Source organism: Chiloscyllium punctatum, chromosome 25, assembly GCF_047496795.1.
Source record: "Chiloscyllium punctatum isolate Juve2018m chromosome 25, sChiPun1.3, whole genome shotgun sequence".
Lineage (NCBI taxonomy): Eukaryota > Metazoa > Chordata > Chondrichthyes > Orectolobiformes > Hemiscylliidae > Chiloscyllium > Chiloscyllium punctatum.
In genome coordinates, this window is record NC_092763.1 from 41660823 (window position 1) to 41681477 (window position 20655).

The following is a 20655-nucleotide window of genomic DNA, read 5'->3' on the forward strand; positions in this document are numbered from 1 at the left end:
AAGTGACTGGGGATGGATATGGATTCAGTGGCTCTGCGTGGTGTTCGCACAAAGGCTCAATATCAATGCTTTTGGTCCAATCTTTAGCAACTGTAACTGTGTTTGCCTAAAGCTGCAAGTCAAACAAAATGCAGTGCAGGGTAGTGGAAAAGTAGAAATGGATGTCATATTGGAATATATGCCAACAGGTGATTTTGTAAATAAAAAGTTATGCATAAGAGAGAGACCCTTCAAAGCAGCAACCTTATTGGGAGTGGTTAGAAATAGACCAGAAGAATCTGATCAGTCCACTGTTCTGCCTCAGTTCTGCCTTGATACTTTAACAGAGCTTGTTCCTGATAACACTGATATTAGAGACTAAAAGCTTATATGATATTGACTAACAAGCTCTGATATTTCTGCTGTGGCTAGTCAGATGATTAAAATACATAACTTTTTAAAATACACATTTCAAACACAGAAAAACCTTAACACTGCAGATTCCAGAAATCCAAACAGTGGTCTTATTCCATTCCTAAATGTCTTCTTAATCACCCTGTCAACATATGATGCAAACTTCAAATAATTATATAACTGAACCCCTCAGTCTCTCTGTTTGACAACACTACTCAAGGCCCTATTTTTTAACTGTATAAATCCTCCCCCCCAACCCCCCCCCCCCACCTTGTTTGTTTTACTTCGAATTTATCTAAATTAAATTCCATCTGCCATTCCTCAGCCCAATTAATCAAGATCTCTTTGTAATCTTAGACAACCTTCTTCACTACCTACTACACCACCAATTTTGGTGTCAGCTACAAACCTACTAACAAGCCTTCTGAATTATCATTGAAATCATTTAGATACATGAGAAACAAAAGTGGACCCAGCACCAATCCCTGTGGAACAGCATTGGTAATAGGCCTCAAACATCACTGTCTGTCTCCTGGCACTAAGCCAATTTTGCATCCAATTGGCAAGTTCACCTTGAATTTAACATTACTAATTAGTCTACCATGGTAAGAATAGTGGATGGTAAGAATGCTCCACGCCAGATTGTTTAATTCCTCTTTATTTATATTACATATTTAAAATGAAAAAAAAATTCTTTGCTGGAATCATTCTTGACTGAGGTGTATTATTAAACATGTTACTGTACAATTGAAGAACAAAATAAGGAAATTTAAATCATAGCAGTTTCTAGTGTTGGAGAGAGTACAAATAATGCCACCAGTTGAAAATAAATAGGAGGTCTATGTGATCTAGCACAAGAGAATCAGGATTTTTAATACATCTGAGAATTTTTGTGCTGACTGTGAGGAATATGTTTCCCAAACATGTGCGTACCAGTACAGTGTCTGTTTAAAGAGCTGTTTCTTTAGCTCAGCGATGAACAAACATGAATGTAAAACATTGATTAATTACACCATAGATACTCTCCAACCTCCTGTATAAACTCTCAATACAAGATAATTCTGCAACTAACATTTCATTTAGAAACAGACTGCTTTATAAACCATGCAGAACCCAATAAAGCACTCTGTAAATATCAAAGAATAAATATTAATTTAACAGCAACTTAATAAACATTTTATTTCATTCATTTCTTTTCATGCGTTTAGATACTTAAGAGGAAAGAACTGCATAGAAATTGCATTTCTGGTGATAAGGAAGACTGATGTGACCTGAATGTGTAAGGCTGTTTCAATGGCAGACAGTGTTTAAACAGACATGAAAGTTCTAAACGCGAATCAAACAGAATCAGGTATTAAATTTCATAATATTCTTTAATTTTGAATTTGTTACATAAGTGAGGCTTTCTAATTCTGTTAGATTCTAGATGTGGACCTATGTTTTATTATTCTTTTATGGGAGGTGAGTTAGAAGTCAACATATATGCCTAGGAAAGTAAAGATGGCAGTTTCCATCCTTTCTTTCCAGTGACGTAGATGGCTTTTCCCAACAATTGGCAATAGTTTCTAGGTCATTAGCCTTTTAATTCCAGATTTTCTTTCAATCCAAGGTGCACAATCTGCCACGTCAACATTCAAACATGGATCCTCAGAACGTTACCTGGGTGTTTGGATAAATAGTCTGGTGATAATAGCACTGGGCCATCACCTCCCCATGAATATATGTCTGTGAATGTTGTGAGTAGGGTGGAGAGACTTCACCTACTTTGGAGGGCAGGTATATGCAGCTTTTTCCTATCAAGTTTTCTCCATCTAATGAGAGCTACAATTCAACGTTTCATTTTTTTAAAATGTGAGAAAATCTCCAAGTAACATGGTGTAATATTCAGATCATTTGCTGTCTCAATGCTCACATTAGGAGAAAGTGAGGACTGCAGATGCTGGAGCTCAGAGCTGAAAAATGTGTTGCTGGAAAAGCGCAGCAGGTCAGGCAGCATCCAAGGAGCAGGAGAATTGACGTTTTGGGCATACGACCTTCTTCAAAATGAGGAAGGTGTGCCAAGCAGGCTAAGATAAAAGGTAGGGAGGAGGGACTTGGGGGAGGGGCGTTGGGAATACTAAAGGTGGAAGAAGGTTAAGGTGAGGGTGATAGGCCGGAGAAGGGGTGGGGGCGGAGAGGTTGGGATAAAGATTGCAGGTTAAGAAGGCGGTGCTGAGTCCGAGGGTTGGGACTAAGATAAAGTGGGGGGAGAGAAAATGAGGAAGCTGGTGAAATCCGCATTCATCCCTTGTGGTTGGAGGGTTCCTAGGCGGAAAATGAGGCGGTCTTCCTCCAGGCATCGTGGTGCCATGGTCTGGCGATGGAGGAGGCCAAGGACCTGCATGTCCTTGGCAGAGTGGAAGGGGGAGTTAAAGTGTTCAGCCACGGGGCGTTTGGGTTGGTTGGTGTGGGTGTCTCAGAGGTGTTCTCTGAAACGTTCTGCAAGTAGGCGGCCTGTCTCCCCAATGTAGAGGAGGCCACATCGGGTGCAGCGGATGCAGTAAATGATGTGTGTGGAGATGCAGGTGAATTTGTGACAGATATGGAAGGATCCCTTGGGGCCTTGGAGGGAAATGAGGGGGGAGGTGTGGGCGCAAGTTTTGCATTTGTTGCGGTTGCAGGGGAAGGTGCCGGGAATGGAGGTTGGGTTGGTGGGGGGTGTGGACCTGAAGAGGGAGTCGCGGAGGGAGTGGTCTTTCCGGAACACTGATAGGGGAGGGGAGGGAAATATATCCTTGGGGGTGGGGTCTGTTTGGAGGTGGCGGAAATGACGAAGGATGATACAATGTATCTGGAGATTGGTGGGGTGGTAAGTGAGGACCAGTGGGGTTCTGTCCTGGTGGCGGTTGGAGGGGCGAGGTTCAAGGGCAGAGGAGCGGGAAGTGGAGGAGATACGGTGGAGAGCATCGTCAACCACATCTGAGGGGAAATTGCGGTCTTTGAAGAAGGAGGCCATCTGGATTGTTTGGTATTGGAACTGGTCCTCCTGGGAGCAGATGCGGTGGAGGCGAAGGAATTGGGAATATGGGATGGCGTTTTTACAGGGGGCAGTGTGGGAGGAGGTGTAATCTCGGTAGCTGTGGGAGTCGGTCGGTTTATAGTAAATGTCCATGTTGAGTCGGTCGCCCAAGATAGATAGGAAGGGGAGGGAGGAGTCTGAGACGGTCCAGGTAAATTTGAGGTCGGGGTGGAAGGTGTTAGTAAAGTGGACGAACTGTTCAACCTCCTCGTGGGAGCATGAGGTAGCGCCGATACAGTCATCGATGCAGCGGAGGAAAAGGTGGGGGGTGGTGCCAGTGTAGTTGCGGAAGACGGACTGTTCCACATATCCAACAAAGAGGCAGGCATAGCTGGGGCTCATGCAGGTGCCCATGGCTACTCCTTTGGTTTGGAGGAAGTGGGAGGATTGGAAATAGAAGTCGTTCAGAGTGAGGACCAGTTCAGTCAGTCGAAGGAGGGTGTCAGTGGAAGGGTACTGGTTGGGTCGGCGGGAAAGGAAGAAGCGGAGGGCTTTGAGGCCTTCGTGATGGGGAATGGAGGTGTATAGGGACTGGATGTCCATGGTGAAGATAAGGCGTTGGGGGCCGGGGAAGCGAAAATCATGGATTTATTTAGGATATCTGGTTGGCATGGACGCGCTGGAACAAAGAGTAAGTACACAGTAGCATTAGTGTATAAATTATTCTATGACTGTTACTCAAATGTTAGTAGTATTTTTGCCGTTGTAACTGGGATCGCAACATAAATCCTGTTTATTTAATGTTCCAATAATGAAATAAACCTATAAATTCAAACGTGAAGCAAAATTGTGAACTACAAATTGGCCTTTATTTAGCAAAATTAAATAACTGGGAAATATGTAAGGTACATTTGTAAAGTCACAATCATGCAACTGCAATGAATTGAGATCAATCTGCATTTAGCTAATTCCTGATGAAGGGCTTTTGCCCGAAACGTTGATTTCGAAGCTCCTTGGATGCTGCCTGAACTGCTGTGCTCTTCCAGCATCACTAATCCAGAATTTAGCTAAATCAGCCTGGGAATTTTAGTTATAATTTTTTCACAATAAAATCAGGTATTTTAGTATTGGGAACTGGAACACTTTTATTTTGGGGAGCTGGAATCCTAAATCACATGGAACATGACTAAATCCTTTTGGGATTATTAAAATTGTATTGTAGATTGTGCATAAAAGGAACAGTCCAATTTGAAAAGAACTGTCAAAATTTGCTTTTGTGAATGAGACTGTTTTTCTTAATGTTCTATATTATACACTACACTCTATTATGAAACAGAACCTTCTTTTTCTCTTGAGTGCATGGGTACTTGTGCATAGATACAAAGTGAGTCGGTATGGTTGGTGAACGTAAAAATGGTTGGAAAAGGCACAAAGTTGGCAAAGGGACTATGTGAATTTGGAAGAGTTACAAAAGGGGTCTGAATGCTATGGGGATGGGTCAATTTTAAAAATAGAGCATGTAGTGTAGGACCAGACTTAATTTGTCAGAGGAGATGTTTGGCATAATGTGGGTGTAATATTCCTTTCTCTAAAAGATATTGGTGAACCAACTCAAATTTTAAAGTTAGAAAAAAAACTTTTATGGTTATTTATCTTATTTAATTCAATTTACACAACTTGATGTTGTGTTATTTGAATTCACAATCTCTGGCATGCTAATACAATAGTTATGGCAGTACCAACCATATTCATAAATATCTTGCTTCTGTGTTGAAACATTAGGTAATCCAGGTGTTTGGCACAAAATCTAGCTGGAGTGCAGAATTGAAGTAGTGCTATACTTTTGATGATACATTAAATTAAGAACACCATTATGTTCGAAGGGACATGAAAGATTCCACAACATTATTCAGCTAAGGACACTCAGTTCTGCTTGCTTCTTGCCTCAGGTTTGTCCTCAGTCAACACAACAAAACACTGCCAATCAAAGAAGAACTGGTCATCATCTCATTTACTGTCTGTACAGCATCACTGTGCACTAATTGGCTGCTCAGTTTATCCAGCTAGTAGTAGTAAAACTATATAAAATTGATTAAATTAGTTGTAAAGCTCTTGTGGTCGTGTTAAGAACTTGATCAATCAGAAATGAATTCATCTTTTCTCTCAACAATTTGACAGAAGAGCAGTTTTGTCTGTAGTTTCAAGTGAATTGACAATGCCCAAAATTATTTCACACAGAACAGTAAGTTTATACACTCCACTACCTTTTACCACAAAGAAGATCAGTCCAGATTATTTTCCTATCAAGGAAAAAAAAATCAAGCAATTTCACCAACATTTGGCAGACTGCTATTATCCGTCAATCTTACCCCCATCCCCACCTCAGGATGCAACATTTAATAATAAGAGATAGCTTTTACAATGTTCATGGTGGGAGATGATATGTCAATAATACTGTGAAAACCGGTTTTTGTGTTCAGTGTTGCCATTAGATTGCAACAGGTTAAAGTTATGCAGATGAAAGCTTTCTTTGTAATTTCATTCTGCGAGGTCTTGCATAATTGCTGAATATTTCAACCTCTGTTACAAATCAATAGGTATCATAGAAATGTAGGCTTCATAACTGCTGCATCAGTAAGAGATGTCAATTTCCCTGAGCAGCCATCCTTATTGCTTCAAGTAAGGCTGCCATTTTTGAGACAAACTAAGGAAATGTTTGCAATATGGGCCTGAACCCATAAGAAAGTCGATTAAAGCTACCTTCAATTCATTAATTTAGAACTTTCAAAATGGTCAAATTAGAATCCCCAATCTAATCAGTTTTATTTATTAGAATGCAAATCCCAAATGTTAGGGGGCACTGTATGCTTTCCAAACCTAGGCTCTTAATGTAGAATAACTTAACAGTTAGAACCAGCTATTACCAAGCAACCGCATTTACATTTTCTAAAAATAATACAAATTTGCATTCATTTTTGTTTCAGTCAGGAGACTGCAAGAGCTAAGTAGCAAAGGTAACTTTTTTTTAACAGAATAAAGGCCATACATCGAAGAACTGATTATAGGACTGATTATCTTTCCTGGTCTGTTAGTACCTTGCAGGGTTAATAGCCAATCTTGAGGATATTAATATTTCCATACCCACATTTGGTGAAATAATCTATTGTACTTCACTGATTTCATTGACGGTGAAGAGTTCTACTTTGCCACACTTTCATCACTTTCAGAATTCCAGACCCAATGTCACACATCGTGTCCCATTAAAACCAAATAATTCCAGTATGTTCCTTAGGTTCATAATCATATTTTGCAGATCAGCAGTTAATTTAGTTTTGTAATAATCAAAATAAAAATGAACATGTCAATATAAAGACCATACTACCCTCGAAGGTAAGTTACATTTGATTTGGGCAGGTCAAATGACATAATGGAAATGAATGTTTTATAATATTTAGATAGCTGTCTGCCAAAGTTACGATGGATATGCTGGAAACCTCCAGGGTATTCTCATTGTTGATCAGTAATCATTGCAAGGGAACTATAACCCAGGAACCTAACTGAATGTTTCAAGTTCAAGTAACATTACAAACCTAGTTTTCTCACAATATAAATTTGACATTTTGTATCAACTAACATGTCTTAACTACAATCAGATAATTCCAAGTAGTTCAAAGTCTACAATTTTTCAAGTTAAAAGACTCAGCCACAAGGAGGATGTTGACCTATTCATCATGATTAAGATGCATTTCATGTTATTAGCCATGGCAAAATTGATAAACATCAGTCAAAAGTGGACATTTACAAGGCTGAATCTTACTACTCCTGTTTCTCTTTCAATGACCCTTTGGAGAACTGGGCACACATTTACATACATTTTCTAAGTTTGTATAACTATTACTCTACTGCAGTAGCACAAATCAGGTATTCACCTGACTTACCTGCTACTAAAAGACAAAGAAAAACTTTGTTGATTTTCTTCTTTGACAACTAGAGATTAAATAATATGGCACGGTCTGAAAAGTACTAAAATTATAATTTCTTACCCACTTAATTTGTTATTCTCAATAGCTTCAGAAAACATTCAGGGTTGGGATGATAAATGGTGAGTAACACTGTCACATAAGTCTCAACCAATGGCTAACTTCTATTAGAGAGAACTGAAACATCTCCCTTGAATAATCGAGCAGCATCACTATTGCTGAATTCCCCCAAAATGAACATCCCAAAGGAGAAGGGGTCCTTTTCCTGAAACTTAACTGGACCAGCCACATAAATATTGAAGCTGCAAGGCTAGTTCAAAGATTGAAAAATCTGTGGTGAGTGACACATCTACCATCTAACTCCTCAAAGCCCGTCTAGCATCAACATGTTAGAAATGTGATACAACACTTTCCACTTTCCAGAATAAATGCCAATCAAATAACACCAATCTGATTGATTGATAGCCCCTCCACCATCTTCAACATTCATTCCCTTCATCACTTGTGCAACATGGCTGCAGAGTGTACCATCTATAAGTTTCACTGCAACACCCAGTCACATCCCTTTCATCAGCACCTTCTAACTCTGTGATCTCTGCCACCTAGAAGGATAATGGCAGTAGACATAGGGATACCACCATGTGTAAGTATATCACTCGTCCTTTATCACCACTGGGTCAATATAATGGAACTACCTAACAGTACTCTAAGAGCACCATCACTTTCTTAAAAGTATGTATGGATGAGCAATAAATGCTGACATTGCAAATGACTCCATGAATAAATTTTAAGAAGCTGCCTTTGTGGCATTCTGAATGCATCTGACAATTGATTTTGCAAATACAATACATAAGGTTAGCTTAAGGCTATGCTATATCCTTGGTTTCACACTTTCAATATCAATAGATTAAGCTTATGTAAACAGAAATATATTTTACTGCTTTTGTATTGTAGTAGTCACAAACAAAGAGACTAAAAAGAAACAGAAAGCATCAGTTTATGTAATCTTACAGCAGATCTGATAAATTTCATTACAAGTGGACATTTTGATCAGATGCATGCTAATCAAAACAATTTTTGATATTTTAGCAGTAGAACTTGTGAGGTGTGCAAATGCTTCCTTTAAATCACTATCTCCCATTCTCTTTTTCTGGGATATGCTCTTTTAAAATAACACACGAGCCGCTAAAATGCACTCATCAAAGGTTTGTTGTCTCTTTCATAGCATGTTATAAAGTGGAAGATTTGGCTCAGAGTTTATTGGCTTCTATCACCTTTTCTAGAATTTCATCGATTATGTCTGTTTCATAACTGATGTCCTTTAAGTCCAAGTGTGGCAGAACAGAACCCAACAGATGTCCAACCTTTACCCGTAATGACTTCAACTTGGTCAGTACACTGTTGAAACACAATACAGGTTAATGAATCTAGTAAGCATATCAAATACTTTGTAATCTTGTACTTATTAATGACGTAACAGACAAAAGTCATACCAACAAGAAAATTACAAGATATTCCCATCTTACTAACAATCCTATGGCCTATTTGAGTCGGACTGCCAAATTAGAACTGACGGGAAAAGAATGTAACAGGAACAGCATTGAGAGTGCGTGCATGAACATTTAGAATGTTTTACAGGCAGATTTTCATCCTGTAAGTCTGGACTGGATTAAAAACACGTCCAAGACAAAATTCTACATCCAGTCCCCTTATCAAACAAGACAGCTTTTAGAACAGTACAACTTTCTAATTATTTATAAATGTTTTGCAGTAAAACACTGAAATAACTTTTGGAAAGATGATTCAAAATGCAACAGCATTGAAAAATACAAATCAAACAATTCACTTTGTTTTCTTTAGTGCAAAGTGACGTCTTATTGTTATGAAGATGTGGGTGTACTGTACCTTTAAGAGAGTTAAAAGCTAGCAAAAACTACCTGACAGCACCAAGTATTCTGAAAAAAGATACAATGTAACATGTGCGCCAGCTACTCGGGTAGCTAGGGTAGCTGGTTGCCTGGAAATGACAAAACAGACTTGAATGAGGCCAATCAGTTTAAGTCATACACTGAAAAATACCAAACTCCAATCCAGTTTGAATTTAGTACATTGACAATCTTAAAAGCCAATGACATGATTTGATGCTTTGGGGGTGTAAGACTGGGGAAAATTTAACAGTTGAGAGGAGAACTGTCAAGCTACCAGCATGTAAGGACTGACTGAAAAATAGCTCCCTTAAAGCATACCTTTAGCGATCAGTAAGCTGTGAAGCAGAGTCCCCAAGAAGAAGAAAAGAAGACAGGAATACAGAGAAGACTGAAAGCTGGAGCGGCATGGTGACTCAGTGGTTAGCACTGCTGCCTGACAGCACCAGGGTCCCAGGTTCGATTGAGCGACTGTCAGTGTGGAGTTTGCACATTCTCCAGGTCAGGTGGGTTAGTCATGCTAAATTGACTGTAGTGTTGGGTGCATTAGTCAGAGGGAAATAAGTCTGGGTGGATTACTCTTCGGAGGGTCAGTGTGGACTTGTTGGGCCGAAGGGCCTGTTTCCACACTGTAGGGAATCTAATCTAAATTTCCTATAGTGTTAGCATTAATCAGACAGAAATGGGTCTGGGTGGGTTACACTTCGGAGGGTCGGTGTGGACTGGTTGGGCCGAAGGGAATCGAATCTAATCTGTCTGGTTTTGCGATAAAAAGTTTTGTTTTGTAAATCTTACTTGGGAGTTTTATCAGACAAGTATTGTAGAAAGGTAGGTAAAAGATAGGCTAGAGGAAGGACTTGCAAATAGTTGTTACTTAATGATTCTTTGTTACATTTTAAGAAATAAAGTTGTTAATTTTTACTTTAAATAGTGCTTGGCCTCTCAAATTTTCACAGATTACTACGAGATAAATCTTTTCTGTGTTGCGGGTTTTACCTCATGTCGTAACATTATTTTCACATTTACATTCAGTTTCTGTTCACATTTTCTGTGTACTTATATATCAGGATAGTTAAGAGTTTTCTCTTATTGTTTTCCAAAGTAATTGATTATATTTCTTGGTGTGTTCTATCTGACAATAAGGAAAGCAGTGACAGGATTTAGAATGTGGATCAGTAATAATACAGTACTTCTGAAGGAAAGTCTCTGGATCCAAAATGTTAATTCTGATTTCTCTCCACAGATGCTGCCAGACCTGCTGAGCTTTTCCAACAACTTCTCCTTTTGTTTCTGATTTCCAGAAGTTTGTTCAGTTTTTGTTGAGTAATACTTGTTCAGTTTAGCCTGCAGCTGATTTTCTGACAAAATTTCTAGATGATGGAACTATTTCTAATTTTCTGATGAGATAATGATAATACATTCAGACTATACAGGCAATTCCTCAATATTTTCAGAGACTCACATTTCAAATAGTAATATAAGTTATGGGTGGAATTTTCCCCCCGGGTGTGCAAAAGTAACAATGAAAATGGGGTTAAAAAAAGTCAAAATGCCCAACATCCATTTCCCAAATTCATCCTCATGCTTTACATAGCAACTTTAAAATCTTGACATTGAGTGATGATTATGTTGCATCTCAATAAAAGTTTCAATTCACCACAATTACATCCCACCTCCAATTCTCCTCTTCTCCACCAAGAAATTAGATTGTACAAAAACCTGACAGGTTTTAGCAACCTGCAGCTGGTGGCTGCAGCTTGCTAAATGCCTAGCTCAGTCATCATGCGATTGCTTCATCTGCACAATGTCCCAAAAGGTTCCATGGTGACCATGCTCTTTGACACTTCATCCAAGCCAATGGGTATCAGAAAATCATCAGCTTCATCACATCCTGCCTACTCCTGGACCAATTAGAGTCATAGAGATAGAGAGATGTACAGCACAGAAACAGACCCTTCCGTCCAACTCATCCATGCCGACCAGATATCCTAAACTAATCCAGTCCCACTTGCATGCACTTGGTCCATATCCCTCCAAACCCTTCCTATTCATATACCCATCCAGAAGCCTTTTGAATACTGTAATTGAACCAGCCTCCATAACTTCCTCTGGCAGCTCATTCCATACACGTACCACCCTCTGCATGAAATAGTTGCCCTTTAGGTCCCTTTTATATCTTTCCCCTCTCACCCTAAACCTATGCCCTCTACTACTGGACTTCCCCACCCCAGGGAAAAGACCTTGTCTATTTATCATATCCATGCCCCTCATGATTTTATAAACCTCTATAAGGTCACCTCTCAGCCTCCAACGTGCCAGGGAAAACAGCCCAGCCTGCTCAGCCTCTCCCTATAGCTCAAATCCTCCAATCCTGGAAACATCCTTGTAAATCTTTTCTGAATCCTTTCAAGTTTCACAAGACCATTCCGACTAGAATTGCAAGTAATATTCCAAAAGTGGTCCAACCAGTGTCCTGTACAGCCACAACATGACCTCCCAACTTGTATACTCAACGCTCTGACCAATAAAGGAAAGCATACCAAATGCCTTCTTTACAGTTTTTTAGATTAGATTAGATTACTTACAGTGTGGAAACAGGCCCTTCGGCCCAACAAGTCCACACCGCCCCGCCGAAGCACACCCACCCATACCCCTACATCTACCCCTTACCTAACACTACGGGCAATTTAGCATGGCCAATTCACCTGACCTACACATCTTTGGACTGTGGGAGGAAACCGGAGCACCCGGAGGAAACCCACGCAGACACGGGGAGAATGTGCAAACTCCACACAGTCAGTCGCCTGAGGCGGGAATTGAACCCGGGTCTCTGGCGCTGTGAGGCAGCAGTGCTAACTATGTGTGAGCTACACTAACTATGAACCTGCATTCTAAGGTCTCTTTGTTCAGCAACACTCCCCAGGATCTGACCATTAAGTATATAAATCCTGTTCTTATTTGCTTTTCCAAAGTGCAGCACCTCACATTTATCCAAATTAAACTCCACCTCAGCCCCATCTGCCCACCTGACCAAGATGCCGTCGTACTCTCAGGTCACCTTCTTCACTTCCAATTTTGGTGTAATCTGCAAACTTACTAACTATACTTCCTATGTTCACATCCAAATCATATATATAAATAACAAAAAACAGTGGACCCAACACCGATCCTTGTGGCACTCCACTGGTCACAGGCCTCCAGTCTGAAAAGCAACCCTCCACCACCACTTTGATCTTCCGAGCCAGTTCTGTATCCAGATGGCTAGTTCTCCCTGTATTCAGGGATGTAACCTTGCTAACCAGTCTCCCATGGGGAACCTTGTCGAATGCCTTACTGAAGTCCATATAGGTTACATCCACTGCTCTGCCCTCATCAATCCTCTTTGTTACTTCTTCAAAAAATTCATGTTATTGAGACATGATTTTCCACACACAAAGCCATGCTGACTATTGCTAATCAGCTCTTGCCTTTCCAAATACTTGTAAATCCTGTCCCTCAGGATTCCTTCCAACAACCTGCCCATCACTAATAGCAGGCTTACTGGTCTATAGTTCCCTGGCTTGTCCTTACCACCTTTCTTAAATAATGGCACCATGTTAGCCAACCTCCAAGTCTTTTGGTACCTTAGCTGTGTTTATTGATCATACAAATATCTCAGCAAGGGGCCCAGTAATCACTTCCCCAGCTTCCCACAGGGTTCTAGGGTATATCTGATCTGGTCCTGGGGATTTATCCATTTTTATGCATTTCAAGACATCCAGCACCTCCTCCTCTGTAATATAGACATTTTCAAGATATCACCATTTATGTCTCCAGATTCTATACCTCCCATGTCCTTCTCTACAGTAATCACTGATGCAAAATATTTGTTTAGTATTTCCCCAAATCCTGCAGCTCCACACATTGGCTGCCTTGCTGCTCTTTGAGGGGCCCTAGTTTCTCCCCAGTTACACTTTTGTCCTTATTGTATTTATAAAATCCCTTTGGATTCTCCTTAACTCTATTTGTCAAAGCTATCTATCTATTGCCTTTTTGCCCTCCTGATTTCCCTCCTGAGTATACTCCTACTGCCTTTATAGTCTTCCAAGGATTCACTTGATCTCTCCTGTCTATACCTGACATATGCTTCCTTTTTTTTCTTAACCAAATCTCAATTTCTCTAGTCACCCAGCTTTCCCTATAACTACCAACCTTTCATTTCACCCGAACAAGAATATACTGTCCCTGGACTCTTGTTATCTCATTTCTGAAGGCTTCCCACTTTCCTACCATCCCTTTACCTGTGAACATCTGCCTCCAATCAGCTTTTGAAAGTTCTTGCCTAATACCATCAGAATTAGCCTACTCCAATTTAAGGCTTCAACTTTTAGATCCGGTCTATTCCTTTTCCATCACTATTTTAAAACTAATAGAATTATGGTCACTGGCCCCAAAGTGCTCCCCCACAGACACCTCAATCACCTGCCCTGCTTTATTTCCCAAGGGTGGGTCACGTTTTGCACCTTCTCTAGTAGGTAATCCACATACTGAATCAGAAAATGTTCTTGTACACACTTTACAAGTTCCTCTCCATCTAAACCCTTAACACTATAGCAGTCCCAGTCTATGTTTGGAAAGTTAAAATCACCTACCATAACCACCCTATTACTCTTATAGATAACTGAAATCTCCTTACAATTTTGCTTCTCAATTTCCTGCTGACTATTAGGGTGTCTATAATACAATCCCAATAAGATTGTCATCCCTGTCTTATTTCTCAGTTGCACCCAAATAACTTGCCTGGATTTATTACCAGCATATCCTCCCTAGGTACTGCAATAATACTATTCTTATAAAAAACACCACTCCCCCTCCTCTCTTGCCTCCCTTTCTATCCTTCCTGTAGCATTTGTATCCTGGAACATTAAGCTGCCAGTCCTGTCCATCCCTGAGCCACATGTCTGTAATTGCTATGATATCCCAGTCCCATGTTCTGAACCATGCCCCGAGTTCATACCTTCCGTGTTAGGCCTCTTGCATTGAAGTAAATGCAGTTTAATTTATCAGCCCTACCTTGTTCTCTACTTTGTTCCTGACTGTTTGACTTGCTCCTTTTCCCAACTGTACCAGTCTCAGATTGATCTCTTTCCTCACTATTTCCCACTAAATCCTCCCAAGCAGCTCTGGCAAATCTCCCTGCCAGTACATTAGTCCCCTTCCAATTCAGGTGTAATCTGTCCTTCTTGTACACATCACGTCTACCCCAGAAAAGATTCTAATGACCCAAAAATGTGAATCCTTCTCCCCTGCACCAGCTCCTCAGCCATACATTCATTTATTCCTACCCTCACTAGTTTGTAGCACCGGGAGTAATCCAGATATTACTTATCTTGAGGACCTCCTTTTTAAATTCCTGCCTAACTTTATACATTCTCCCTTCAGAATTCAATCCTCTCCTCTTCCTATGTTGTTAGTTCCAATGTGTACAATTACTCCGGCTGGACCCTCTCCCCCTTTGTGAACATTCTGCACCCTCTCTGAGATATCCTTGAACCTGGCACCAGAGAGTCCCCTGTCAGAATCGATTGCTTCGAACCCAACATACCCCTTATTACATGAGAGCTAGTCTCGATACCAGAAACTTCGTTGTTCGTGCTACATTCCCCTGAGAATCCATCACCCCCTACACTTTCCAAAACAGGATACTTGTTTGAAATGGGGATAGCTACAGAAGACACCTGCACTACCTGCATACCCCTCCTAACTTTCCTGGAGTTAACTCATCTACCTGACTGTATCTGCAGCTTTTTTCCCTTCCTACAGCTACCATCCATCACATCTTCTAGCTCCTGTAAATTCCTCATTGCCTCCAACTCCCACTCCAACCGATCTATGCAATATGATCGGATTCGCAACCAAAGCCACTTCCTGCAGAAATAATCGTCAGTAACATGGAATTTCTCCCTAAGCTCCCATATCCGACAGCAACAGCATATCACTCCTCTAAAGGTCATTTTTGCTCCTTCCCTATCTACTGACCCAGAAAATAGCACCATCTTTTTGCCCTAAAAAACAGTGCTCCAGTATAACTTAATACTTATGGTTTATAATTTTAAAATTTAACCAAGAGACAGACCTCAATAAAACACATAATCAAGAAAGAACCCACTCTACTCACTACTGTAGACTTACACCAAGGTTACACGTTAAAAAACTATGCACTTATCTGTTCCTGTGCTGTGAACTCACCCACACCGGTTCCTCCAAGGTCAGCTCTGAATTTCACTGTTTCTTAATTTTTCCTAGACACACTCTGATGTCCAGACATACATGAACTCAAACAGCAAAGGCAGTACCTGTGTAGATTCATTGCTGTGTCAGTTAGCAGTGTATGTTTCTTTCTCTCTCTCTCCCTCACTGACCATGTGGTTGCTGCCTTTGGTCTGTTTTCCTCCTTTTAAAAGTGCCATTGTTTTGATTTTTCTCCCCCAAAGTTCCAAAACAACGCAACAGTATATGAAATAGTAATTGCTGCTCCTAGAATGCGAGGAATCACCTCCAACATCTAAAATACTCAAAAAGGTGTAGCTCACACAGCCACAAGTTTTTCCCGTCCTCCATCCTGGATTACCCAGAACCGCTATTTCTCTGATGGGAGGAATGTGTTAAAGATCAAGCCCCACTACTCTATCAGTCATACTATTAGTGTAAATTCAATTACCGAAATGTTCAATTATCTCTCTTTGGCATTGCAATCAAAAATAAAAGGAACTCACATGAGAATTCTTTAATAAACTCAAATCATTCATCTATTTGGGACAAAACCTTTTTTAAAGCAATAGCATATTCTGGCTAAAACCTAAGCTAAAACTTTATCCCACACAGCCAATCACACAATACAAAGAGACAAATCCATGCAGAGGTGATGTGCTTTCCAAAAAAAAACAAAGGGAAGGAAAACCTTGTGGGTTAAGGGTCTGGAAACAAAGGATAAAATGTGAAGACTACTCACATCTGCTGAATTCCCTCTAGACAAAACGTGAATTACTTATAGCTGTAGCTGATTCAATAATTTTGGATTTGATTTTTTTGAGAATTGGGCACAATTCACTACTTCAGATCTTATCAATTGACAGATAAGCTGGTATTTGGAAACTCTATTAGCTTCCCAGGAATTTATTCTCAGAAGTAGAGTTTCTGCAAAGAGTTGTACAGCTTCAAAGTGTCTTCTTTATTTTGAGCCCAACTCCAGAGGACTGAAGTCTAAGTCTAGAAAGGACTGCTGGGCTCTTGTGATGCAGTGATAATATCCCTACCTTTGGTCTAGGAAGCCTGGGTTCAAGTTCCACCTGCTTCAGAGATGTACCATAACATCTTCCAACAAATTTATTAGAAAATAGGGCAGCACAGTGGCTCAGTGGTTAACACTACCATCTCACAGCACCGGGTTCAATTCCAACTCAGGTTGTGTGGAATTTGCATGTTCTCCCCAAGTCTGCATAAGTTTCCTCCTACAGTCCAAAGATGTGCAGGTTAGGTGAATTGGCCAAGCTAAATTGCCCAAAGTGTCCAGGGACACCAGGCTTAGGCGGATTTGCTATGAGAAATGCAGAGAGGAATGGGTCTGAGTAGGATGCTCCTCAGAGGGTTGGAGTGGACGTGATGGACTAAGTTACCTGGACTTCAAGAAGGCCTTTGACAAGGTGCCACACAGGAGGCTACTAAGTAAGATAAAGGCCCATGGTGTTAGAGGCAAGGTGCTAGCATGGATAGAAGCTTGGCTGTCTGGCAGAAAGCAGAGAGTGGGATAGAAGGGTCCTTCTCAGGGTGGCAGTCGGTGACAAGTGGTGTTCTGCAATGCTCCAGTGTTGGGACCACAACTTTTCACTTCATACATTTAGATGAAGGAACTGAGGGCATTCTGGCTAAGTTTACAGATGATGCAAAGGTAAGTAGAGGGACAGATAGCATTGAGGAGGTGTGGAGGCTGCAGAAGGATTTGGACAGGTTCAGAGAGTGGGCAAAGAAATGCCATATGGAATACAACGTGGAAAAGTGTGAGGTCATGAACCTTGGTAGAAAGAATAAAGACATTGATTATTTTCTAAATGAGGAGAAAATTCAAATGTCTGAAGGTGCAAACAAACAGTCCATGATTCTCTCAAGGTAAACTTGCAGGTTGAGTTAGAAAGGTAAATGCAATGATGTCATTTATTTCAAGAGGACTTAAATATAAAAGCAGGGATGTACGTCTGAGGCTCTACAAAGTTCTGGTCAAGCCACATTTGGAGTATTGTGTGCAGGTTTGAGCACCATACCTGAGAAAGGATGTACTGGCCCGAGAGTGTATTCACAGGAGATTCACGAGAATGATCTCAGGAATGAACAACTTAACATATGTGGAATGTTTGAGGTCTCTGGGTCTATACTTGATGGAGTTTAGAAGGATGAGGGGGCATCTAATTGAAACTTACATAGTACTGAATGGCCTGGACAGAATGGATGTTGGGAAGATTACGACTCAAGGGCATAGCTTTAGAGTAAAGGGAATACCTTCTAAAACGGAGATAAGGAGAAACTTCTTCAGCCAGAGAATGGTGAATCTATGGAATTCATTACCACAGAAGGCTGTGGAGGCCAGGTCACTGCGTATATTTAAGATGGAAATAGATAGGCTCTTGATCATAAAGAAAATCAAGAGTTATGGGAAGAAAGGGGAGAATGGGGTTGAGAAATTTATCAGCCATGATTTTATGTCGTAACAGACTCAATGGGCTGAATGGCCTAGCTTCTGCTCCTATGTCTTATGGTCTTATGAATTTCCTGTTTCTACACTGTAGAGATTCTATGAAAATATCTGGAGGAATGCTAGGTAACCATTAGCATACATGGCCCCTATTTCTCTCCAAACAAGATTTTTGTATTAATTCAGGCAATAAACCCCATCTCATATCTCTTTGAAAGCTTTGTTTAGCTGTTTCTCAAATTGATTTCTAGTTGAAAAACATTTAACCAACAGCACATATTAAATGTTCGGAGAAAGTGAGGACTGCAGATGCTGGAGATCAGAATCGAGCGTGTGGTACTAGAAAAGCACACAGGTCAGGCAGCATCCGAGGAACAGGTGAATCGATGTTTTGGGCAAGAGCCCTTCATCAGGAATGAGGCTTGTGAGACAAGGGGGGTGGAGAAGGGGTTGGGGCTGTGTGAAAGGTAACTGAGAGTGCGATAGGTAGACAGAGGCGGGGGTAAAGTTGATAGGTCAGAGAGGAGGGCAGAGGGGATAGGTGGGATGGAAAATGCACAGTTACGACAGTCGTAAGGGTGGTGCCAAATTGGAAAGCTGGAACTGAGGTAAGGTGGGAGAGGGGAAATGAGAAAACTGGTGAAATCTACATTGACGCTGTGTGGTTGGAGGGTGCAAAGGTGGAAGATGAGGCATTCTTCCTCCAGGCATCGGGTGGTTAGGGTGTGGCAATGGAGGAGGCCCAGGACCTGCATGTCCTTGGCGGAGTGGGAGGAAGAGTTGAACTGTTCAGCCACAGGGTGGTTTGATTGGTTGGTGCGGGTGTCTCGGGAGCAACGGATAGAGTAAATGACATGTGTCGAAGTGCAGGTAAAACTCTGATGGATGTGTGGATGTGGAAGGCTCCTTTGGGGCCTTGGATGGAGGTAAAGGGTGGGGGGTGGAAAGAGTGGACACAGGTTTTGTAATTCTTGCGGTGGCAGGGGAAGGTCCCGGGAGTCGTATTCGGTGCTCCCGATGCGGCCGGCTCTACACTGGGGAGAGACAGGACACCTACTTGTAGAATGCTTTACAGAACATCTCCAGGACACTCACACCAACCAACTCCACCGCCCCATTGCCGAACACTTCAACTCTGCCAAGGACATAGTGGTCCTAGGCCTCCTCCATCACCACACCCTCACCACCTGACACTTGGAGGAAGAACGTCTCATCTTGTGCTGAGAGACCCTCCAACCATACGGCAGCAATGTGGATTTCACCAGTTTCCTCATTTCCCCTCCCCCCACCCTAGTTCCTAGTTCTAGTTCCAACCAGCACCGCCCTCATGACCTGTCCTACCTGTCCATCTTCGTTCCCACCTATCCGCTCTGCCCTTCTCTCAGACCTATCACCATTATCCCCACCTCTGTCTATCTATTGCACTCTCAGATACCTTGTCCCCAGCCTCAGCCCCCCCTCCCATTTATTTCTCCACCCCCAAGGCTCACAAGCCTCATTCTTGATGAAGAGCTCTTGCCCAAAATGTCGATTCTCCTGCTCCTCAGATGCTGCCTGACCTGCTGTGCTTTTCCAGCACCCTACGCCCCACATTAAATGTTAGGTTAATTTTAAAGAAATCGCATGGTAAAACCCGTTTCAATTTAGCGAATGTACAAATAGTTAAAAATCTTTCATTAAATATAGATAATCTCACATTTTCAACACTTTACTTCAGAGCTGACAGACAAAACAACTTGTATATTTTTACCAGGTCACTCTGTATGTACATATAACTACAAATCTCATTCACCTACACTCAGATACTTTTGACATGGACACAATCATCTTATGGCTCTTAGTTTAGTTTCTTAGTACTCACGGATTTTAGCACTGAGTTCCAGCCTCTGTATAGGTCACAATACATTTGTAGCATCTGCAAAAAGCATCTTAAAGTTCCTAATTTAAATAGAGTAGACATTCCTATGATTGAGATATTGTTGTGACATAAACTAATAGGGTTAACCAAAATAAGCTCATAATATTATCACAAATCAGCACTTTCTTTGTGCTAACATCACTTTGTTTGATTAGGAGTTAACTTAGAAGTTTTACTTGTTTGCAGCTTTATTAAATAGTTAAGCCCTAAATTTAATAATACTCTAATGTCTCCCAATCCCAGTTCAAACCACAGTCTAACTTTAACAGAATTAAAATATTACTCTCACCAGCAAATCATATATTGTTCTTTGACGTCACTCTTTAATTTTTTTTTAATTGATTTATTCTCTCTATGGCTTCCCTCTTTCTCTATCTTGTACTGGGTCCACTTTAGCATCAATGTGCTCTGGCTGCCTGCTATTTACACAGTGCTTCCTTTCCCAGCCACTCCTTTATCTTCGCTATGATGTCTGAAATTTCACTGTTCACAAAGTGGTCTTTGTCTCTGTTGCTGTTTTATCCACATTGTGCTTATAAAAATCCCACTGTTCTCATACAGTTCTCCCATTTTCTCTACTGGTCCTTTATCCTGACTATACTCCCAGACCTGCCCCTGCTCCCACAGCTCTCTTCTTTCTCTGGCTTCAAACTGCATGTCTTCCATATTTGTATCTTGGGTAGATTCCATGCAACAGGAAGTTTTCTGAGGAAGTC

At 41.0% G+C, this 20655-nt stretch overlaps 1 protein-coding gene across 4 annotated transcripts in view; it reads right to left on the reverse strand.

Annotated features, from left to right (window-relative positions):
• Positions 1 to 8350: 8350 nt before the first annotated feature.
• The window catches only part of LOC140495886 (MORC family CW-type zinc finger protein 4), a 140266-nt gene continuing 127961 nt past the window's right edge, over positions 8351 to 20655 (reverse strand). For all 4 annotated transcript variants that reach the window (XM_072595130.1, XM_072595129.1, XM_072595133.1 and 1 more), the window contains one exon: positions 8351 to 8769. In XM_072595130.1, coding sequence (XP_072451231.1) covers positions 8622 to 8769 — 148 coding nt within the window. In that variant the 3' untranslated portion in view covers positions 8351 to 8621. The remainder of the gene's footprint in view (positions 8770 to 20655) is intronic.